The sequence below is a fragment of the Lycorma delicatula genome, chromosome 2 (assembly GCF_047948215.1).
Source record: "Lycorma delicatula isolate Av1 chromosome 2, ASM4794821v1, whole genome shotgun sequence".
NCBI lineage: Eukaryota > Metazoa > Arthropoda > Insecta > Hemiptera > Fulgoridae > Lycorma > Lycorma delicatula.
In genome coordinates this window covers 168037586-168056789 of record NC_134456.1, presented here as the reverse complement: position 1 = coordinate 168056789, position 19204 = coordinate 168037586, and the positions used below count along the sequence as shown (strand labels likewise).

At 31.1% G+C, this 19204-nt stretch overlaps 1 protein-coding gene across 1 annotated transcript in view; it reads right to left on the bottom strand.

Annotated features, from left to right (window-relative positions):
- Nucleotides 1–19204, bottom strand: part of wb (wing blister) — a 351334-nt gene that overhangs the window by 267950 nt on the left and 64180 nt on the right. The window contains exon 2 of the mRNA XM_075356683.1: nucleotides 17917–18203. Within this exon, the coding sequence (XP_075212798.1) occupies nucleotides 17917–18203 (287 nt within the window). The remainder of the gene's footprint in view (nucleotides 1–17916; nucleotides 18204–19204) is intronic.

The window sequence follows — 19204 nt, the reverse complement described above, 5'->3', positions numbered from 1 at the left end:
AATATTTGATCAAATGCTTTGTTAAATGTGTTTCCAGCACCTACGGTGTATATTAAACGGAAATACTTCCTTTTTTAAATTCTTCTTCCAGTTTCATATTTTTAATGACGGTTTTCAAGAGAAATTCCGAAATAAGTTTTAATGGAATTTATTAGTTAGCATTTGCGTCGAATTTTTAATCTTTTCAACGTGTTAAAAAATCTACAAAGATTGGGGAATACACGCTACACCTGTTTTACCTGGTTAACATGAAAGTTCCATTCTTTCTTCAGATGTTATTGGACTTTCAGAAAATTCCTTCTTATCGAAAGGTATGAGAATGTTCCTGCAAAATTTCAAGTCTTCCGGTCTCAGCATCCCTTTCAAAGTTTTCATAGAGATTGTTTATCAAAATAATCTTTCTTATACTTTCAAGACTCCTTAGAAATAAGTGTTCCAAATTTCAGTTTCCTAGCTATTCCCTAAACTAAACAAATTGTAATAAGTTTGCCTTTCTTGAATTTTTTTAAGTACTAAAAATATTTTTGTTTCCATGCAGTTAGTAATTAATTATGTTATATATATATATATATATATATATATAAAATACATTAACCTATTATTTATTAGTTGGTTAAGATTTTATAAAACTTTATATCAAAATTTGTCATGTAGAAAAATTTAGTCTAATAGCGTTTTGTACGATTAACGGGTTAACTGCAGAACATTCATTAATAAAATTTTTACGTAACAGAAAAATTTTAGTTAATTCCCCTTCTGATTTCCAATTTACTGCAAATTTCGCTTTTTTAAATACGAGAAATAAGTTTTTTTTTTAATTTGGCTTAGTAACAAAATATATGTTATTTTTTCAAATCTGTTCGAGTTTGATTATATAAAAAAATGTGTTAATAATGTTAAAGATAATAAACTGTTTTGCAAATATGATTTTTTTTTATTTTAGTAATACTAAAAACTTTACGATCATAAACATAAAAAACGGGCCAAAATGTTTTCCATGGGTAGCTTTCACTCACCTACAGTGATTTTTTATAACCTTGAATGAAACTATTGAAGAGAAAATAACGATATTGGATGTATAAAGTTGTTTTTACGACAATGAGTTTTTACTATCAGACAGCGTAGTAAGATCTTTTTTAAAAGCAACATTATTGCAGATACTTCAAAAAATGCACCTGTATTAGAAATTTTTTTTCTTATTTACAGTCCATTACATTAGCTCAGGGCTCTAAAAAATTAACGTACTGACATCACGTCCATAAATATCAGTACATGATTCAACACCAACATTTCTAATCTAATCATAGTTAATTCGTAATTCGGTAATTCATAATTAATTTAGTTCCTTATTCTTGTTTCTCAACTAATTATGATGAACTTCTTCAGAAGCCTTCACCATTTTATTCCTTTGGCTGTAATAAAAGAGGATATTGAGAGTAAAAGTCATAAAGTTAGGAGTATTGTCAATGTCCGCCTTAGAATTACCAAAGAACCACTTCCCACATTCATTGTGAATTTAGAACCCCCAACCATGTATTTGTCTTTATTATCTGTATGTCTTTTTATTTAAAATAAAGTATTTAGCTAATTGTTGCGTAAAATTTGAAACGCGAAAAGAACTACGATATTGTACAGGGAATGCGGTTTCAACAATATTATCACTAAAAATTATTGTACGTGACCATACCGGTACGTTAAATACGCAGGCGGTCATAGAGACTATCGATTGTAAAAAGGGCAGGAGCATGCCAGACACCAGTGCGCTTTGCTATCTGGATCACCCTAAAAATTATAAAGATTGTCGGGTGAATAAAGAAATTCGTCAGAGAAAGGAAAGGCAAAGAATGTGTTATGCTCCTAAGATTGTATCTAAAGATCCCTAGGCTCCCAGAGTAGGTTAGTTGACCGTGCCCAGAACGATTTTCCATCACTAGGATGGGTACATATAAGAATCTGAATAAAAGTTCAGATAATCAACTCAACGTTCACTCTAACATTCATCCCAGGTCGTTTGCTGAGGCAATAAGGGTAATATTCGTGATGATTCGACTTCTTGTGATAAACTTCAAAAACTGGCGGCTAACATTGAATTCCTGGTAAAGCTAATCAGGAATCTAATGGGACTCCTTACAGGGCTCCTAAGATCTGTCAATGAGGAGCTACTTAAAAATCGCAAGTGGAATATCAACGGTATTTTTATTGTACCGGCGAGAGGAGCTGGAGACGCTACTTTAATCGGAGAAACTAGACGTTGCCTTTATCTCATAATCCCACTTTATGGATCAATTTCTATACATTCGGGGTTTCAAAATGTATGCCACCAACCATCCTGATGGTAGGGCTCATGGGGGGTTTTGCTATTTTGTGATAAGAGGAGGGATAAAACATATTAATTTTCCTCCTTTCGAGACCGCTCATATTTAGGCTACATCCTCTGTAGAGATACTGAACTGAATTGGCTCACTCAGACTTTCTACAATCTATTATTCACCACGTCACGCTCTGTCGGAAGACATGATTTGTACACGCTGGGTAATAGATTCATCGTAGGTGGTGATTAGAGTGCGAAAAAAGTATTATGTAAGTCACCCATAACAACTACACGTGCTAGAGCAATGGAAATATCTACAGAGAGATTGCGGTCGAATATTATCACCGGGCTTCAGCCCACTTATTGGCCTACGGATCTCACAAAGGTACCCGGTTTTCTGGATTTTTTTAACAGCTCGGGCATTTCGTCTATTTATGTGCAGAATGTCTGTAACTTTACGTCTGACCAGTAAATCATGGTTCTTAGCATGATTATCATGGTCAGAACCATGAATCACTGAGATCACCTCACGTGGATGAAGGCAGAGTTGTCTTAGTTATTCCACTGAAGTATGCAGATGATATCGACGAAGCCGCGAGATACTTAAACTCAACAATGAGACTGCTTGGCGCTTCACGCCTAGTGGGAAGCATGTTGATCTGGCAGGCAGATACTACCCGAGGACGGTGTTGGACCTGATTTTTGACAATAGAAGGATCAGGAGGGAAAGATAGTGCTACAGGAGGCCGGAGGGCAAGACAGCCCTGAACAAGGATGCTCACAGATTAAAGAGATGCTGAGGAAGATCAAGAACAAGTCACTCAGGGATTTAGTTGCAAATCTATTCTCTCTCAGGAAAGACGGTTACTAATTATAGAAAGTTACGAAGAAATTCGGATGGCCACCACTCTCATTTCCTCGTTACGGACTCCCGACGGATGGACTTATGGCGATGTCGAGAAAGCCGAGCTGTTTGCTAGACATCATGGTATGGTGTTCCGACCACATGGTGAGCAAGGAGCAGCAGATGAGAGGGAAATTTTGACTTTTTGAATACTCCTATCCCTCTGAGTCTGCCTATAAGACTCAGAGGAGATACCTCTTTAGAAGAGGTATCTAGTGAACTCAAATTGATAGAGAAAATAAGAAAGGCGGCTGGTTTCAACTCTGTAGATACATAAGATGTTATCTACGATGCCGTTTTCGGCCGTATTATACATAAGAAACTTGTTTAATAGGATTTTTTGAATAACACATGTCCCTTTGTAATGTAAAATCTCTCGATACTATGATCCTAAACCCATATAAACCCTTCGAGAAGCTACTTCTTCGAAGGCAATGGTCTATTTTGGAGTGTGAGCATCACACTCCGACCATCAATTTGAATTTAAGAAGGCCACTAAACTGTAGAGAAAACCCATACGCAGATTATATAATGTTACCAGATTGACCACATAGTCAAGAGCATGTATTGGTTAATGGATAGGTACTCTCAGTTGTCTCTGTCTAACAAGGTCCTTTTATATAAGTCCTTCTAGAAACCAATATGGAAATATGGAATTCAAAGGTCCCAGAATAAGATATTGAGGAAAGTGACCTAATCGCTTTATTTTGTCAGAAATTCCGAAATACATGAATATGAAATACATGAATATTCGGGTATCCCGAATATTCGGGATGAGATTGACAGTTTCAGTTCTAAATATATGGTTAAGCTAAATAGGCATGTAAATCCCTTGCTTTGAACCTGCTAGACAATGATGATGACATTAGACTATTAAAAAGGGTTCAATCGTTCATGTGCTGGATCTTAATGATGATCGTTGAAGATTCTCATTTTCATGTTTTTCTTTTTCGGTTTTACCTTTTGTGGTTGTCTGTTTCTGTCATTATTTTTTTGTTTCCGTTGTTGCTGCCTATTTGCTGTTGTTTTTTAATGATATTACCGTTTTTCGTATTCTTACTTTGCATTTAAATATATTCGCTTATTTTGTAGCTTTTTATTTGTGTATGTATTTAATTTTTCATTCGTTCCTTTATCTACCTATATTCATATGTCCACGAGGATTTTTTATTTGATAAAAAACATCGCATGCAAACTAAACGTGTTGGTCAGATATGGTCCATAGATTGGACAAGTTACAGAACCCATTGATGATAGTGCTTATGATATAATGAGTGTTTAGTGGACCTTTGTTGTTTCTATAAGTATGTTTATTGTTGTTACATGGACGTTTACTGTTGTTATAACCATTAACTGTTTGTTTTCGTAGGGGGTCATTATTGGATGCCCCTCTCTCGTGTGATATTTTAACTAATTACTTATTTATGGTTTTAGTCAGGAAAAACCAATAGTAGATTTTTGTTCTACAGCAAAAAAAAATTTACGATTAAAAAAACTAAATTACTAGTTCTTTCTTGTGTTTTTTTTCAGAGACTTAAATTATTTCAGATTGTAACAAATATACCTACTTGACAGATGTTTCATTTTACAACCTCTTCCCAAAACTAACATTCTTTACATCGGAATTTTTCCTCCCCCCAAACGTATCTAGTACAGTTACAGCACGGTATTCTATAATAATCATCTGATAATGCACACTTTTAATCAAACATATCAACAAATGTTTGCCGTCAGATGATGAAAAGTTTATTTTTTATGTCTTTAATTGTTTTGTTATTAAACTTTTTTTGTAATTATATATACCGTGAAAATGAATTCAATAAGATTCTGATTTTTCATCAAATCATCATGGACCAAACAATACGCATTCATACAAAGAGATGAAAGTAAAATTTTATATTTTAAATTACGTTTAAAAAAACCATACGTTTAGTTTCTATATAGAGTTTAACGAACCAATTTGCGTTTTAAAATACTAATATCCTTAAATCTTTTTTAATAATTTTTACCCTCCTATGATATTTAATTTTATTTTAAGAAAAGTCAATAATTCTATTGTTAATAATAATCTAATTGAGGATCTATTTATCAGTAAATAAGTTATTAAGTCGCTTTAGAATTTTTTAAAGCTGTAATAAACTAAAATAAAAATATTAGATGGAAACTTCTTTAAGAAATTTAGTTAGCAAATTTTATTTTAAATTTTTTTAGTAGAAAAAAATTATAACTTAAGTTAAATTATTATCATATCTAAATTATTTGAAAAGATATTAGTTCGCAGGCTTAGGCCGGTTTTGGAGCATAAGGAAGTAATTCCGGACCACCAATTTGGGTTCAGATACGGCCACTCCCCATGAAGAATCCCGTAGAGTCGTGAAGGTCATCAGTGGATGTCTGGAGGAAAGAAAATTCTGCTTGGCGGCATTCTTAGATATCTGACAGACCTTTGACAATGTGTGGTTTCCAGATCTGCTCTATAGATTAAAATTAAAACGTCCTCAACCCTACTACCTTGTTTTACGAAATTATTTCGAGACCGCTTCTCTCAGATAAGATTTAATGATGAGTTATCGAGATTCTTCGACATTAGGTCGGCTGCCCCTCAAGGTTCTGTACTGGGTCCTATGTTGTATTTAATATTCACTGCGGACCTTCCAACTGTGGAAGGTTGGACCGTCACCACATTTGCTGATGACACAGCTACTCTTGCCATTAAATGACACCCTGGATTAGCCTCGTGGATGTTGCAAATGGTATTGGACCATGTCTGTGCATGGCAGAAAAAATGGAAAATAGAAGTATGGAAAAATCAAAGCACGTCATATTAGCTATGAGAAGAGGTGACTCTCCCACTGTAAACACGGACAGGGTCTTGAACCCACAAAAAGAGTGTATGAAGTACCTAGGACTGCTCCTAGATCGACGTTTGACCTGAAAGTATCACGTGAGGGTGAAAAGAAAATAACTAAATGCAAAGTATAGGAAACGCACTGGCTGTTGCTCACAAACTCCCACTTCACAGTCCAATAAAGTTCTGATTTACAAAGCTATCCTACGACCAATCTGGACTTACGGTGTGGAGTTGTGGGAGACAAGTAATAATAACGTACATGTCATACAACGCTTCCAAAATAAGATAACGAGGATAATTGCGAGACGCCATGGTTCACACGGAACAATGAGATTCACGAATATTTGGAGCTTACGACGGTTCGTGAAGATGTGTGATATTAAGTGTTAAATACCAAGTACCTCTAGAAAATCACGTCAACCCTTACCGATCAATCTGCTTGATAACAGCGGAGATGTCCGAAGGTTGAAACGCTTCCATCTGCTTGGCTTGGGGCTACTGAATGACAGCTTTCAGTTACTATCGCCAAATTTAGTGATGCCTTTTTTGTTTACTTCTATACTTTTTTCGTTATTCCTTGATTATTTGTTAATTTTTATTGACAATTTATTTATTTACTGGTTATTATTTGTTTATTGTTGACTTTTATCGACTACAGAGTGAAGGCAGATGTATTCCTTGACGAGTACTAATGTACTTAGAACATTGCTTACTGATAACTTTTGTTATAGATTGACTTGTTATGGAAGTCCCTATTACGAGGTTATTATCAAACTGATGTTCCACTTAATATTTCCTGGTTTTACTCATGGTTCCATTTAAGCAGTCGATTGTAAATATACTAATTGTGGAACAAAAAAAAAGAAAAATTAAATTATTCCCTTACTCGCCTACGTTGACAATACAGCTAACAGTTACTGAACTGAAAATCTAATGGCACTTTTAACCTTCGTAGAATAGGTTTTCGGTAGAATAAACTTAGCTTACCTTTTGTTAGTTCTCAAGTGTGCACATAATAAACATACTTTCTCTTAAACTGACATCGATTCAAGAAATGTTACTAATAAATCAAATAAGAATTCCACTGCGAAAATTTTTTTGATTACGATGCTTTCTTGCCTAAATAATAGAAATATGGATAACGATATTTTTACCAACATTTAATTCTACAATAAAAATAAAATAGAATCTTGAAGGATCTCTCAGTTGGAGTCTTCCATCATTCAGAAATAATCGGATAATTTTATTGGTTTACAAGTAAAACAAAAAAAAAAATTACATTAAAACAAAACAATCATTTTTGTCTAATACACGAAAATAATTATTATTTTCGAATTCATCATCCGACTGCAAGCTAAAATGTTAGAAAATTTTTATAAAATATAAAATTTTGGAAATATATATATTTTTTAACAGTAGATATACATGACTGTTTACCTATTCGTTTATCATTATATAAATAATTGATCCAAATGATACTAAAAAATTCCAAAATATATAGTGCTGCAGATTTTTTTTTAATCCAATGCCTGTATGCCTTCTTTCTTGTTTACATAACCAATAAACCTGTAGAGTGTTGGATCGAAAAGGTAATTAAAAGCTAATAAAAATAGGTGGCTGGAAAATAGTGTAGAAGAATAGAATCTAAAATATAACTGGTCCAGCCGGACTCAAATTGTCAACATCCCCCACAGAAAGACAAGCGTTAATCATGTCACTACGTCATGTTTTTCGTTTATACTGCATAATTCTAAAACTTCATCTGATAAGATCATTATTCTGTAGAAAAGTATCGTGTCCGATAAACTTTGAAAAATTTGTTAATTTCTCTATATATAAAGTATTAATTTCGAATTTTATAAAAACATAACTTTTTAGTTAACAATTACATAAAAAATTAACTGAATTTTATGAAGTTACTATAGAACGTAAATACAGGAACAAATATTTAATGTCAAATTAGATAATTTGGTGTAATTAATAACTTCAAATTAAAACAATTTCATGGTTAAAGTATATCTTCAAAAGTTAAAGAAAATCTAAATAAAAATAAATTTGTAGTATTAATTAACATAATTTGAATCTACCCTAGTGTGAAATACAAAACAAAACCCAACTTAAACTACGTAATACTCTCCCAGTAATCAATCAAGTATTTTAGACCTTTCGTTTCTGGATCATTGAATTGTAGTTAATGCAAATTTTCGTGTAGTAATTATTTCAATAAAAAATAAATCAAAATAAAATAAACTTTAAAATGGTTACTACCGAAAAATGAAAAATTGAATTTTTTTCAATTATACTGTAAATTTTGAGTTGGCTTAAAGTAAGGTTTTTAAAGCCAAATTTGAAAGGTGTAGTTGGGTGATTTTAATATAACGCAGACTTGAAATAAAAATTAAAGAAAAGTTGATTAATTTTTAGTAAGTCTTAAAGTTATGATACTTGTTCAAAATAAAATAATAAATTAAATATTTTATAAAAAAATATATTACGTAAATAGTGTAAATTGCTAGATCACTTATGCGTGGGATTAAAGAAAAATAATTCAAGGTACAAACAATACAAAAGATTTATTAATTGGCAAGGAGCAAGGGGTTAACATTACTATACATCAAGTGAAGTGTTGTAATTTATTGTACGATGACAAAGCTAATACAAGAGCTCGATATGAATACAGCTCGATGACTACTATTAGTGTAAGTGTATGAGAACATGAGTGGGAACCGAGAGGATGAACTTAAGATCCATAAGAGAAGCAAGACTCCCCTTCACAGCAGGATATAGACTCAATTCAAGTGGAAATCCCACAGCCACTTGTGTATGTGTGCAAGCGTCTATTTAGTAGTTTCGTCTGCTCTTAACAAACTCGTTTAGCATTTTATTATTGAACAGTTGAGAAAAAATTTTTTTAAATTATTATCGCTCAAAAAGAAAATTAATTTTAAAAAAGATACAATAAATATATTACACCATGAATTAAACAAATCGGGTTCGGACTTGGCCGATGATTTTTAAGCATAATAATTCATAATTGTAATAAAAATAAGGTGCTCTTATTTCATTCCCCGATTCTTCTCTGTATACTAAGCGACATCATTTCATCACCATATTATTCTTCAAAAACCCGAAAAAAGTGTATTTTATTACACTTTATTCAAATTTGAATTTTCGCTCACGACAAACAAAAAACACTTTTTTAATAACCCCATCAACTACTTATTAATATCTCCGATTTCAACATTCTGGACTGACAGTTTTCCAATAAATCGGTAATTTTTCAAGTAATCATTTTTGTCAAGAACGGAATTATTAGAAAATATGCGATACATTAATGTTAATAACGTAAATAAAAATATTTTATTGCAATTAATACTAACCACTATTATAATGGGAACGAAGTAGAATTTGAAAAAATATGCTTCATCATTTGCATAACGACCTTGTCTTCATTCTCACCTCATCTGAGTATTGTTATATGATTTTCAGGGATAATTATTTGTTTTAACTTCCAAAATTGGAATTTTCGTTTTAGTAAGCCGAATAAAAAAAATGTGTAAGTAATTAAAATTAGCCAGAATTACGATACGAATTAAGCGTGTTTAAAAAAGAGGGTATAATAATACATTTTTGTTCTGGTTTGGTTCCAACGTGATTTTGTATTACTATACTAACAAATACTCCATTTGAATTTTGTAAATCAGATGACTGCAGAGATATAAGAGCACCCCATTGCACCTCCCAAAACAGCCCCCCAGGGGCACCCCGTTTGTTACCAGTTGGTGGTGAGGATTGATCTAGTCTCGTACGAGGTGCTCGCATCACCTCAGCACTCTAGTCTCACACGTACTACCCACGGGAAGCCGATTATTATGAAACAGAAATTTTTTATATAACGTAAATTTAATTCTATTATAATAGAATTTTTAAATTTATGTAAACATATATATATATATATATATATATATATATGTTTATATAGCCTATGACACTTCTGGTAACGTAAGAATTCCAACGCGGGGTCATACATCTAAACCGGTTCAGCCGTTAAGTTGCTACGGTAGAACAACATACATAAACTCTAAATACATTGCGCAGTCATAACTTTTTGGGTAGTCGTGTAAAAATTTAGAGGTGACTGAAACAGGTATTACTTGAAATTACATCAATAAATAAAAAACAATCATGTATAAATATCAAAGTCAGTCAATGATAATAAGAAAGATTAATTAGAATGTTAGTAGAGCATAATTTCAGAGCCCTTATTTCAGTCATCACTAACTTTTTACACGACTGCCCAAAAAGGAGTGCGTATTTAGGATGTATCTATGTATGTATGTATGTATGTTTGATTGTTTGTTTGGTTGGTTGTTTGTTTGTTCCACTGTAGCAGTTCAATTTTTACTTCCTTGTACGAAGTAGAGGAAGTATTGTGATCGCGGAAAATTTAGGTTTTCAGACTTCAACGGAAATATTCATTTTGATCGTCCCTGAATCAAATTTTGACTAGTTTCGGCGTGATGTCTGTACGTATGTATCTCGCATAACTCAAAAACGTAGGATTAGCCGTAGGATGTTGAAATTTTGGATTAAGGATTGTTATAACATTTAGTTGAGCCCCTCCCCTTTTCATTGCAATCGGTTGGACCAAAAGTGTCCAAAAAAGCCCAAAATTCAAAATATTTTGATTCTGGATTGTTTCTTAACTGCAGTAATAAGCCGTCATTGAGAGCTTTTCAAGCATGTATCGTAAGTGATACTTATTTTCATTGGTTTCAGAGTTATAGCCAAGTACAATTTTAATTAATGATATATTTGGATCTTGCAAGGGGAAGGCACATCGGTTCAAATCCGACTTCATCTCCTTTATTTAACTTTTTTTTTAAATTTAAATATATATATTGATTTAACCTCCGATTGTAAAAAACGTTTTACGATAAATAATAATTCAATAATAACAATAAAAAAATATATATGAAAAAATATGAGAAGTTATTAATAAAATAAAATGTTATGTACTTATCATTTTATATGTAACTTAGGCGTAAAAGAAAGTCGTGTCCACATCAGATTTTTTGTATTTGTTTTACGTAAGTGTAAATTGGTAAATGTTAAAAAGTAATAAAAAATGGGTCTTCTCTTTCATTTTTTAACAGATTTGTTTAAAACATAATGTTTCAGAAATACATGAAGTTTCATAAGTATCAGAAAAATGTGGGGAAAGTAAGACCATCCCAGATTTATAAAAATTACCGTAAAGCCTCAAACCCATCGGCATAGGTATATTCATGATAAGTATAGGGTTCCTTTATTGTTATGTTGATTACAATTAAACAAAACGACTTCATAAAAACATATTAATAGTTAAAAAAGGGATACATTCTATTTAAAAACGTTTGGAATTTTTATATGCGTATAATATATTCATTAAATAGATATCCAGGGTGAATAAATGAAGTGCTAATAGTAATTAATTTCCTTGTAAAACAGCAAGAATAAAATCGATTATGTTACCCGAATATATATGGTAAATATAAACGTTGAAGTCGATTTAATTTACTAAATAACGATCTACAATCTAACTATAACCTTCCGTTTTATTTATGAGTTGTGTTCATTGTCAAGGCAATTATATGAATCCACACTACACCGTTTAAAATTTTACAATTTTAAAAATCCAACTGGCTAACATAAAACAGAGAAAAAAAATTAAAACAATTTTCTTTCAGATACTAATATAGAAAAACGTATAATCAAATCGTTTTAGTATTGTACAAACAATGATTGTACAAGTAACGGTGTCTTCCCCTGTGGGGTCAGCATGTACAAACAATGACGTAATATTTTACTTCGTATCTTTAAGTCTGAAAGTATATATCTTCAACTGTGGAACGTGTTACACCACTCATAATATTATTCATTGGTTTGCATTCGCATGCTTGAGTACACATGTCTATTTAAAAGCGCGCGCGTGTACTCAGATTGTATATGTATATCTGTGAAAAAAAAAGGAGAAAAGAAATAAAACCGTAGGTTTTTATGATTTTTGAACCATTATATAATATTTTATTTTTGTAGAAGATTAAAAGCTACTAAATATAGTAATAGTAACGATAATACTAAAAATAAAAGACTAATTCATAAAATCCTTTTGATCATTAGCCGCCTTGCTACGTAGTTATGGCCTACTAAACTAATTTATGCTTCATAAAATACGTAGAATACCATTTCTTATTTGACAGATGTTTTCAGCAAGAAATATAAAATCTTCAGGTAAGCCGATTTATTTTTAAAATAAAAATTTTTAAGATAATACAGAGCCTATAAAAGGAAAATATACGAGTAACTTTAATGCAAATTTATCTAGACAGAAACAAAAAAAATTAAGTCGATGAATTAACCACCATATTACAGTTAACAAAAAACAAATCATATATGGAACGCCGCACTACCGCCTTTGATATTTATCACATTGTCAACCACGAAAAGGGAATAAAGATAAAACTACATTGTTTCTGATGGTAAGCTTATTTAGACTGACTTCAACAGATAAAAATTGTAGATAATTACAAAAAAAAGAAATAATTATTCGTAACTGTAAATACTTTATTCTTAAGCTTAGGAACCCTCTTTTTACCTCCTTAGGGATTGTTGATCAAACCGATTATTACTTAGATGTTATAAGTAGTTGTTTATAAATAACTATAATATACTATTTAACTATTCATTTTTTTTCCAAACTAATATGTTTACAATCGGCTTCTTAAGTGGAGCCAAAACTAAATCGTCTGGTAATAAACACATGATACGGAGTTCTTATGGAACTCCTATAATAAATCAATCACGTTATCAGTAAGCAATGTTCTTTAAGTTTACTAGTGAAATAATATTTGCCTTCACTTTATAGTCCATAAAAACCAACAATAAACAAATAAAAAAACCAATAAATAGTAAAAAAACAAAAAACAAAAATAATGAAGCAATAGCTAGTCGAAAGGTACATAACAACGTAAAAATTGACAAGAACAATACAACTTGTAACTATAAAAAAAGTAAAGAAGTAAACAAAAATAATATCGCTAATTTTGGCGATAGTAATTGTAAACTGACACAGTAGTCCCTAAATCAAGTGCATGGATACGTTTCAACCTTCGGACGTCCCCGTTGTTATCAAGCAGACTGATCGCTTTATAAAGTTTTCAATCGGTAGTTGACGTGATTTTGTAAAAGTAGTTGTTATTTAACACTGTACTATCTCACAACCTCACGAGACATAAGCTCCAAATATTCGTGAATCTCATTGTTCTGTTTGAACCACGCAATTGTCCTCGATACCTTGTTTTGGAAGCATTGTATGACATTACGTTATTATTACTTGTCTCCCACAATTCCATAAGTCTATATTGTTGTAGGATAGCTTTGTAAATTTGAACTTTATTGGATAACGTGACGTGTGAATTTCTCCGCAGCAGCCAATGCAGTTTCCTATACTTCGCATTCAATTGTTTTCTTTTCACCCTCACGTGATACTTCCAGGTCAAACGCCGATCTTGGTACAGTCCTATGTACCTCACACTCTCTGTCTGTGGGATCAAGACATAATCCATGTTCACACTGGAAGAGTCACCTCTTCGCATGGCGAATATGACGTGCTTCGATTTATCCTGATTTACTTTTATTCTCCATTTTTTCTGCCATGTGCAGACAAGATCCAATGCCTTTTGCTGCTCTCGCGAGGCTACTCCAACGGGATCTTCGTTAACGGCAAGGAGACCAGTGTCATCGGCAAATGTGACGATGGTGCAATATTCTAGGATTGGAAGGTCGGTAATGAATATTGAATTCAGCGTAGGACCCAGTACAGAGCCCTGAGGAACACCCGACCTAGTGTCGAAGAATTTCGATAACTCATCATTACATCTTACCTGAGAAAAATGTCCCTAAAGATAATTCTATAACACAAAGTAGGGTTTAGGTAGTTTTAATTTTAATTTTTAGAGAAGACCAGACAATCACACCTTATCAAAGCCCATTTTTTCATTCAGGGAATGAAAGTATTAGAAATGAGTGAGTCGGTGAGGATTTTGACAGTAATAGTATATTACATGCATACAGATTTTTTAGCTCAAGATTACGTCACTGTCGATAAAAATCTTTTTATTCTAGCGTTTTTTTTTTGTTTTTTTTTTTAAATAAAATGAAAATACACAACCATCCAATTTTAAATTCATAAAAATTATTTAAACAGGGTATCACCGGATTTTTCGTTTCTATTCAATATTTTAAAAATATCCCCGGGATTAGAGAATCCGGAATTTTCTGTTTTACCCTTTTAGAGCTAGTAAAAATTTAAAAGGAAAGCCCCAATTATTATTTTTTTTTTAATACACTGTTGATGTTATTTTGAAAGTTGATTTCTAGCATCTATCATAATCTAATCGCGAAATTTATAGGAACTACGAAATCTATTTTTAATACAGATTCACCGTTTTACAGTTAACTAAAGAGAAAACTAAGAAAGATTTTCATGAATTTGAAGATCATCTGAACTGAATTTCAACGCTCTATCACAACAAATTCAGAATATAATTATATCAGTAAATGAAACTTATTGATATTAGGGTAATCCCGATTACCCTAATAAAAATTATTTTAAGGAGAATTCCTAAACTTCAGTAAGAGTATTGTCGGATTAAAAATTTATGTTACATTAATATCCACTTTTTACGCAGGTTTGAAAAAAATTGATTCTGTTCACGTTTCATTCTTTTATGAATGAATGAGATAAAATTACTTTTTAGTGGTAGATAATTACGTAAAAGGAATACCCCTTCCTAATTTAAATTTTTCAGCTCTTTACGTTCTTTCCTATTTAACACCCTTACTTTTTCTGCACCTCATCTCAACACTATTTAAACATTGCTTTGACAAATTGACAAGACAATTTTTGCTTTCTATTTATTAGAACCCTCTCTGAAATTTCAATTTTGTTAAATTTCAGATGTCAAGCTGTCCGTGGAATAAGAAAAATGAGAAAATGATTAGTACGTATGTCAGTGAAAGGTTTCTAGTTTAAACATACGGACCAATTTTCAAATCTTTTCATCCCCTTAGAGGTGTGTGAAAAACCTCTTCGGTATATGTAATCTATAACGTTCAAGGATCATAGTTCAGATTTTTGGTTTCAGCTCAAGAATTTTCGAAATCACTTAAAAGGTATACAATCTATTCGGTTAGCCAATTTTAATTTAAAATGTTTGATTACTTTTCTTAAAAATCCTTTGGGAACAATTACGGTAAATGTCAGGAAATGGGGGGGGGGGGGATATAAGTGAATCACTAGGAGTTTTTCATTCATGTACAGTATACAAACATTTAAGAAGATTTTTTATTTATATTTGATGCAAAGCAGTCACTAAAAATAAAGCTGATTTGAGAGCTTATTCATTAAAGTATATATATTATATAAATTTATTCGTTTACCGATATAATTCAGTAACTGACTGAATTACGGGATTTTTTGCAGTTGGGGATGTTAAAAAGTTTTTTACAGTCTGCTTACTCATTACCGATTACGTTTTTGTTCTTATTTCCTGTACAGGGGTAAATCGCCTGCTTATAAAAAATGGCAAATTTTGAAACAACTTTACAGTTTATAAATTATGAAAATAAACATATATTATTGTAAAAATCACGTATTAACAAATCTTTAAAGTGGTAAATACTTTTTTAAATATTTAATTTTTTTCCTTAAATAATATCAAAATATCCAAGCATATGAACGGAAAATATTACGTGGTAGAAAAAAAAAAACAAAACAGGAAGATAAATAGTTCCAGCAAAACCAACAAAAAATTTCACAGAAAAATATCGCGAATAAAAAAGCTGAAGTAAAGATACAAGAGCAACTAATTGTCAACCGTCAACTTTGAGGGCCATAATAAGCAGCTTCCTGTTTTATATTGCGTATTGGATTTGTTTTCTGTAACTAAGAAATTGGGATAACATTTCCGACAACAATATCAAATCACAGAATAAAATAATTTGATTGCAATATGTTCTTATGTTTTTTTTTGCGTTTGTCTAACTTTATCATCGAGCACATACGGAAGACGTACAGGTTTGGTTAGACAACAATTTTAAATTATAATCCAAAGAAACGACTGAATACAAAACTATTACAAAATAGGAGACTTCTTAAATGGCATAATCCTACCTTCACTTTGCGGCTGTACTTATTATAGTCCTGCAAGTATTATTTTTGTTTATATTTCCCCATTGCGTTCTTCACCTGATAAAAACCGGTAATTAATAATTACATAATCTTGTTATTTCAAGCGAATTATTGTAATATAATTTGTTACAACATAATGAAAAATAAACTTTATTTTTACGTTTAAAGGGATGCAAAAGAACAAAATATGTTGACATATGTTGACTGTTTATTTGTGGTAATATCTATTTAACCTAGATTTTTATGACATAAAAGATTAAATAGACGTAGGTACTATGCATGAACTGTATGGAAATAAGGAAGTGACTTATTGCAGGTAGTTAAAAAAATAGTCGATAACGTAACAGATCTGTTTACAAACGTTGATAACCTGCTTTAAATCACGCACGGTTACGAAACAGCTCATTTATTCTATGTATATGTAACACTTTTGGTTCAAGATAGGTTAAAAATATTCTACTCTATGTATGAGGAACAAGAAACGCCCAGGTCTATTTTACATTCTCTTATTTACGTTTGTAAATTACGATAGTAAAAATCTACGAGTATTTTTAAAAGCCAGAGTTGATGTGAATATAAATTTTTAAAAAACCTTCTACAGCGTAGGCCGTATTTTTCTTAAAGTATCGGTTACCAAAGAAGCTTTAAATAACTTACCATAAACTTTGTTAACTAAAGTAAAACGTTTTAATTATAGTCCGATACGAAACAAATAAAAAAAAAATTTTTGACATTTATTTTTCGAAAAATTATTAGTTTCAAAACACAACATTAACTTTAAAAGTTATTGCTTTTATTCCACAGCCAATTAACTTTAATATACTGTGAGTGAAATAGATAAAAATATTAAGTTTCTTATGTACGGATAAAAGTGAAATCAAAATTTACGTAATAATGAATCACACATTCATACAAAATAAATTACAACAAAAACACGTTTTTTTTTCTAAATTTGCGTGCGTTTTATTTTGCTTTAAAAATAAAAATAGGACATAGCACTAATTCTATATTCTACAGATCATAGTAATCTGAAAAGAATACATTTTTCAGCTAATAGATTTAAAAGAAAGTAGCCAGCCTTATTATTTTATAATTCTTATCGTGTTTGAGTAAGCGCCTCGTAAAATAAAGCAAGCGTATCAAGAAGAAAACCAAATATCAATTACGAAAACAACTTCAATCATAATCAATGCTTGATTAAGGATCATTTCAACACATTTATCGAGAGTAAGTAAATTGTTTTATTATGAAAAAAGAAAAACTACAATTTGTATTAGGGAAGTTCTCTAACCCATAAAATCGCTTCACAAATAGTAAAAAATATTTTTGAGAGTTTAAATTTTAATTGGAATGGAATCGAATGTAAAAGACGAAGTTACGTATGAGTTAAGTGAGTGAAGTTATGAAGTTAAATTATGTATACTCTTTTTATTTAAAATTACACATTTTTTATGTGATGTGAAATCAAAATTAAAACTATATTTGATAAATTAATTTGTAACTTGCTCTCTTCATTTTTTTTTTAAGGAAATATTTAATTAAACGATAATTTAAAACAATGAAATACAAGGTACTCAATACATTTTTTTAATACTGTACCGGTAAGTAATAATTACCTGTTTTAGATCCAAAGTGATCGTGACCCATTCGTATTCCGGTCCAGAGTGTAAGGACGGTGACTGCCACCAACGTTCAGTTCCGTCCACGGTAAATTGAGGAAGATGTCGTTTATTGGGATCAGAACTTCGAGAATCGCATACACCGCATTGATCGCGACCGGGTGATAATTTACAGAATTCTTCAGGGCCAGATGTACCACAACTTGCATTTGCAGTCACTATCGCTCGTGCGGCAACATTTACTTTACCCGGAAAAAGTCCACGAGATTCAGCAGCTGAATTTGCTGTAACAGGCAAGATAAAATTCAGTTAACTATTATCATGTTAAAGTTTTCAGTTTTAAAACTAAAAATAAAAATAACTTAAAATATAAAAAAAAAAAACGTACAAAAACTCTAAAAAGGTTATTCCAAGGAAAATAATTATATTTAAAACAAAAATAATAATTAAAGTATACACTAATACTCCAAATCGCTTTCAAGAACACAAAATAACTACTGTATTTTTTAAAAACCATTTTGATAAATATGGTCGGACTTACAGCTATGAAAATATTTAATAAAATTACTCAAAATAATAGCAGGATGAGTAAGTACAGATTGGAATCGTAAGATAAAAAAATAAAATATAAATTTAATAATAAAGATAGAAAATGAAATCGATAAATAGAAAAATATTTATCAAAATAGAAAAAAAATTATCTTAAATGACAGGTAAAATTTTCGGAAAGAGTTAGAAAATACTGATATCAAAGAATTGAAATTTTAATTATAAGTTATTAATACAGATGTACAGAATTTTACTTCAAATTTACATAATTTTAAAAGATGTTTTAAATATTCTACTCCGACGATGAACTTCAAAAAGTCTCAGTATTTATAAATAACACTGTTAAATATCCAGTTAAGCAGCAGCAACAGAAAGAAGGGATTATTACATATTATTCAAATAATATTATAAACTATAATTTATTTTTTATTAATTTCGCTAGAGCTTTCCTAATGAATCTGAAGTTTTATATTTAATTTTATAACAACGGTAAAAAACCGAAAATGATCTTTAATTACTCCCCCCCAATTAAATGTTAACCTATGCAATTTCATTTCGTTACTAAAATCTTTTTAATTTTTCTTGATCCTACTCAACTTTAGCCCGATGTGAAAAAAGCATTTTCATAATGTGGTGATTAACTAAGTAATTTTTTCTCATTTTGCTTGCCCGGTTTGGATATTATATCGACTAATGGTCTTTCATTTATTGGCTATTTTTTTTCAAATAATAGCTA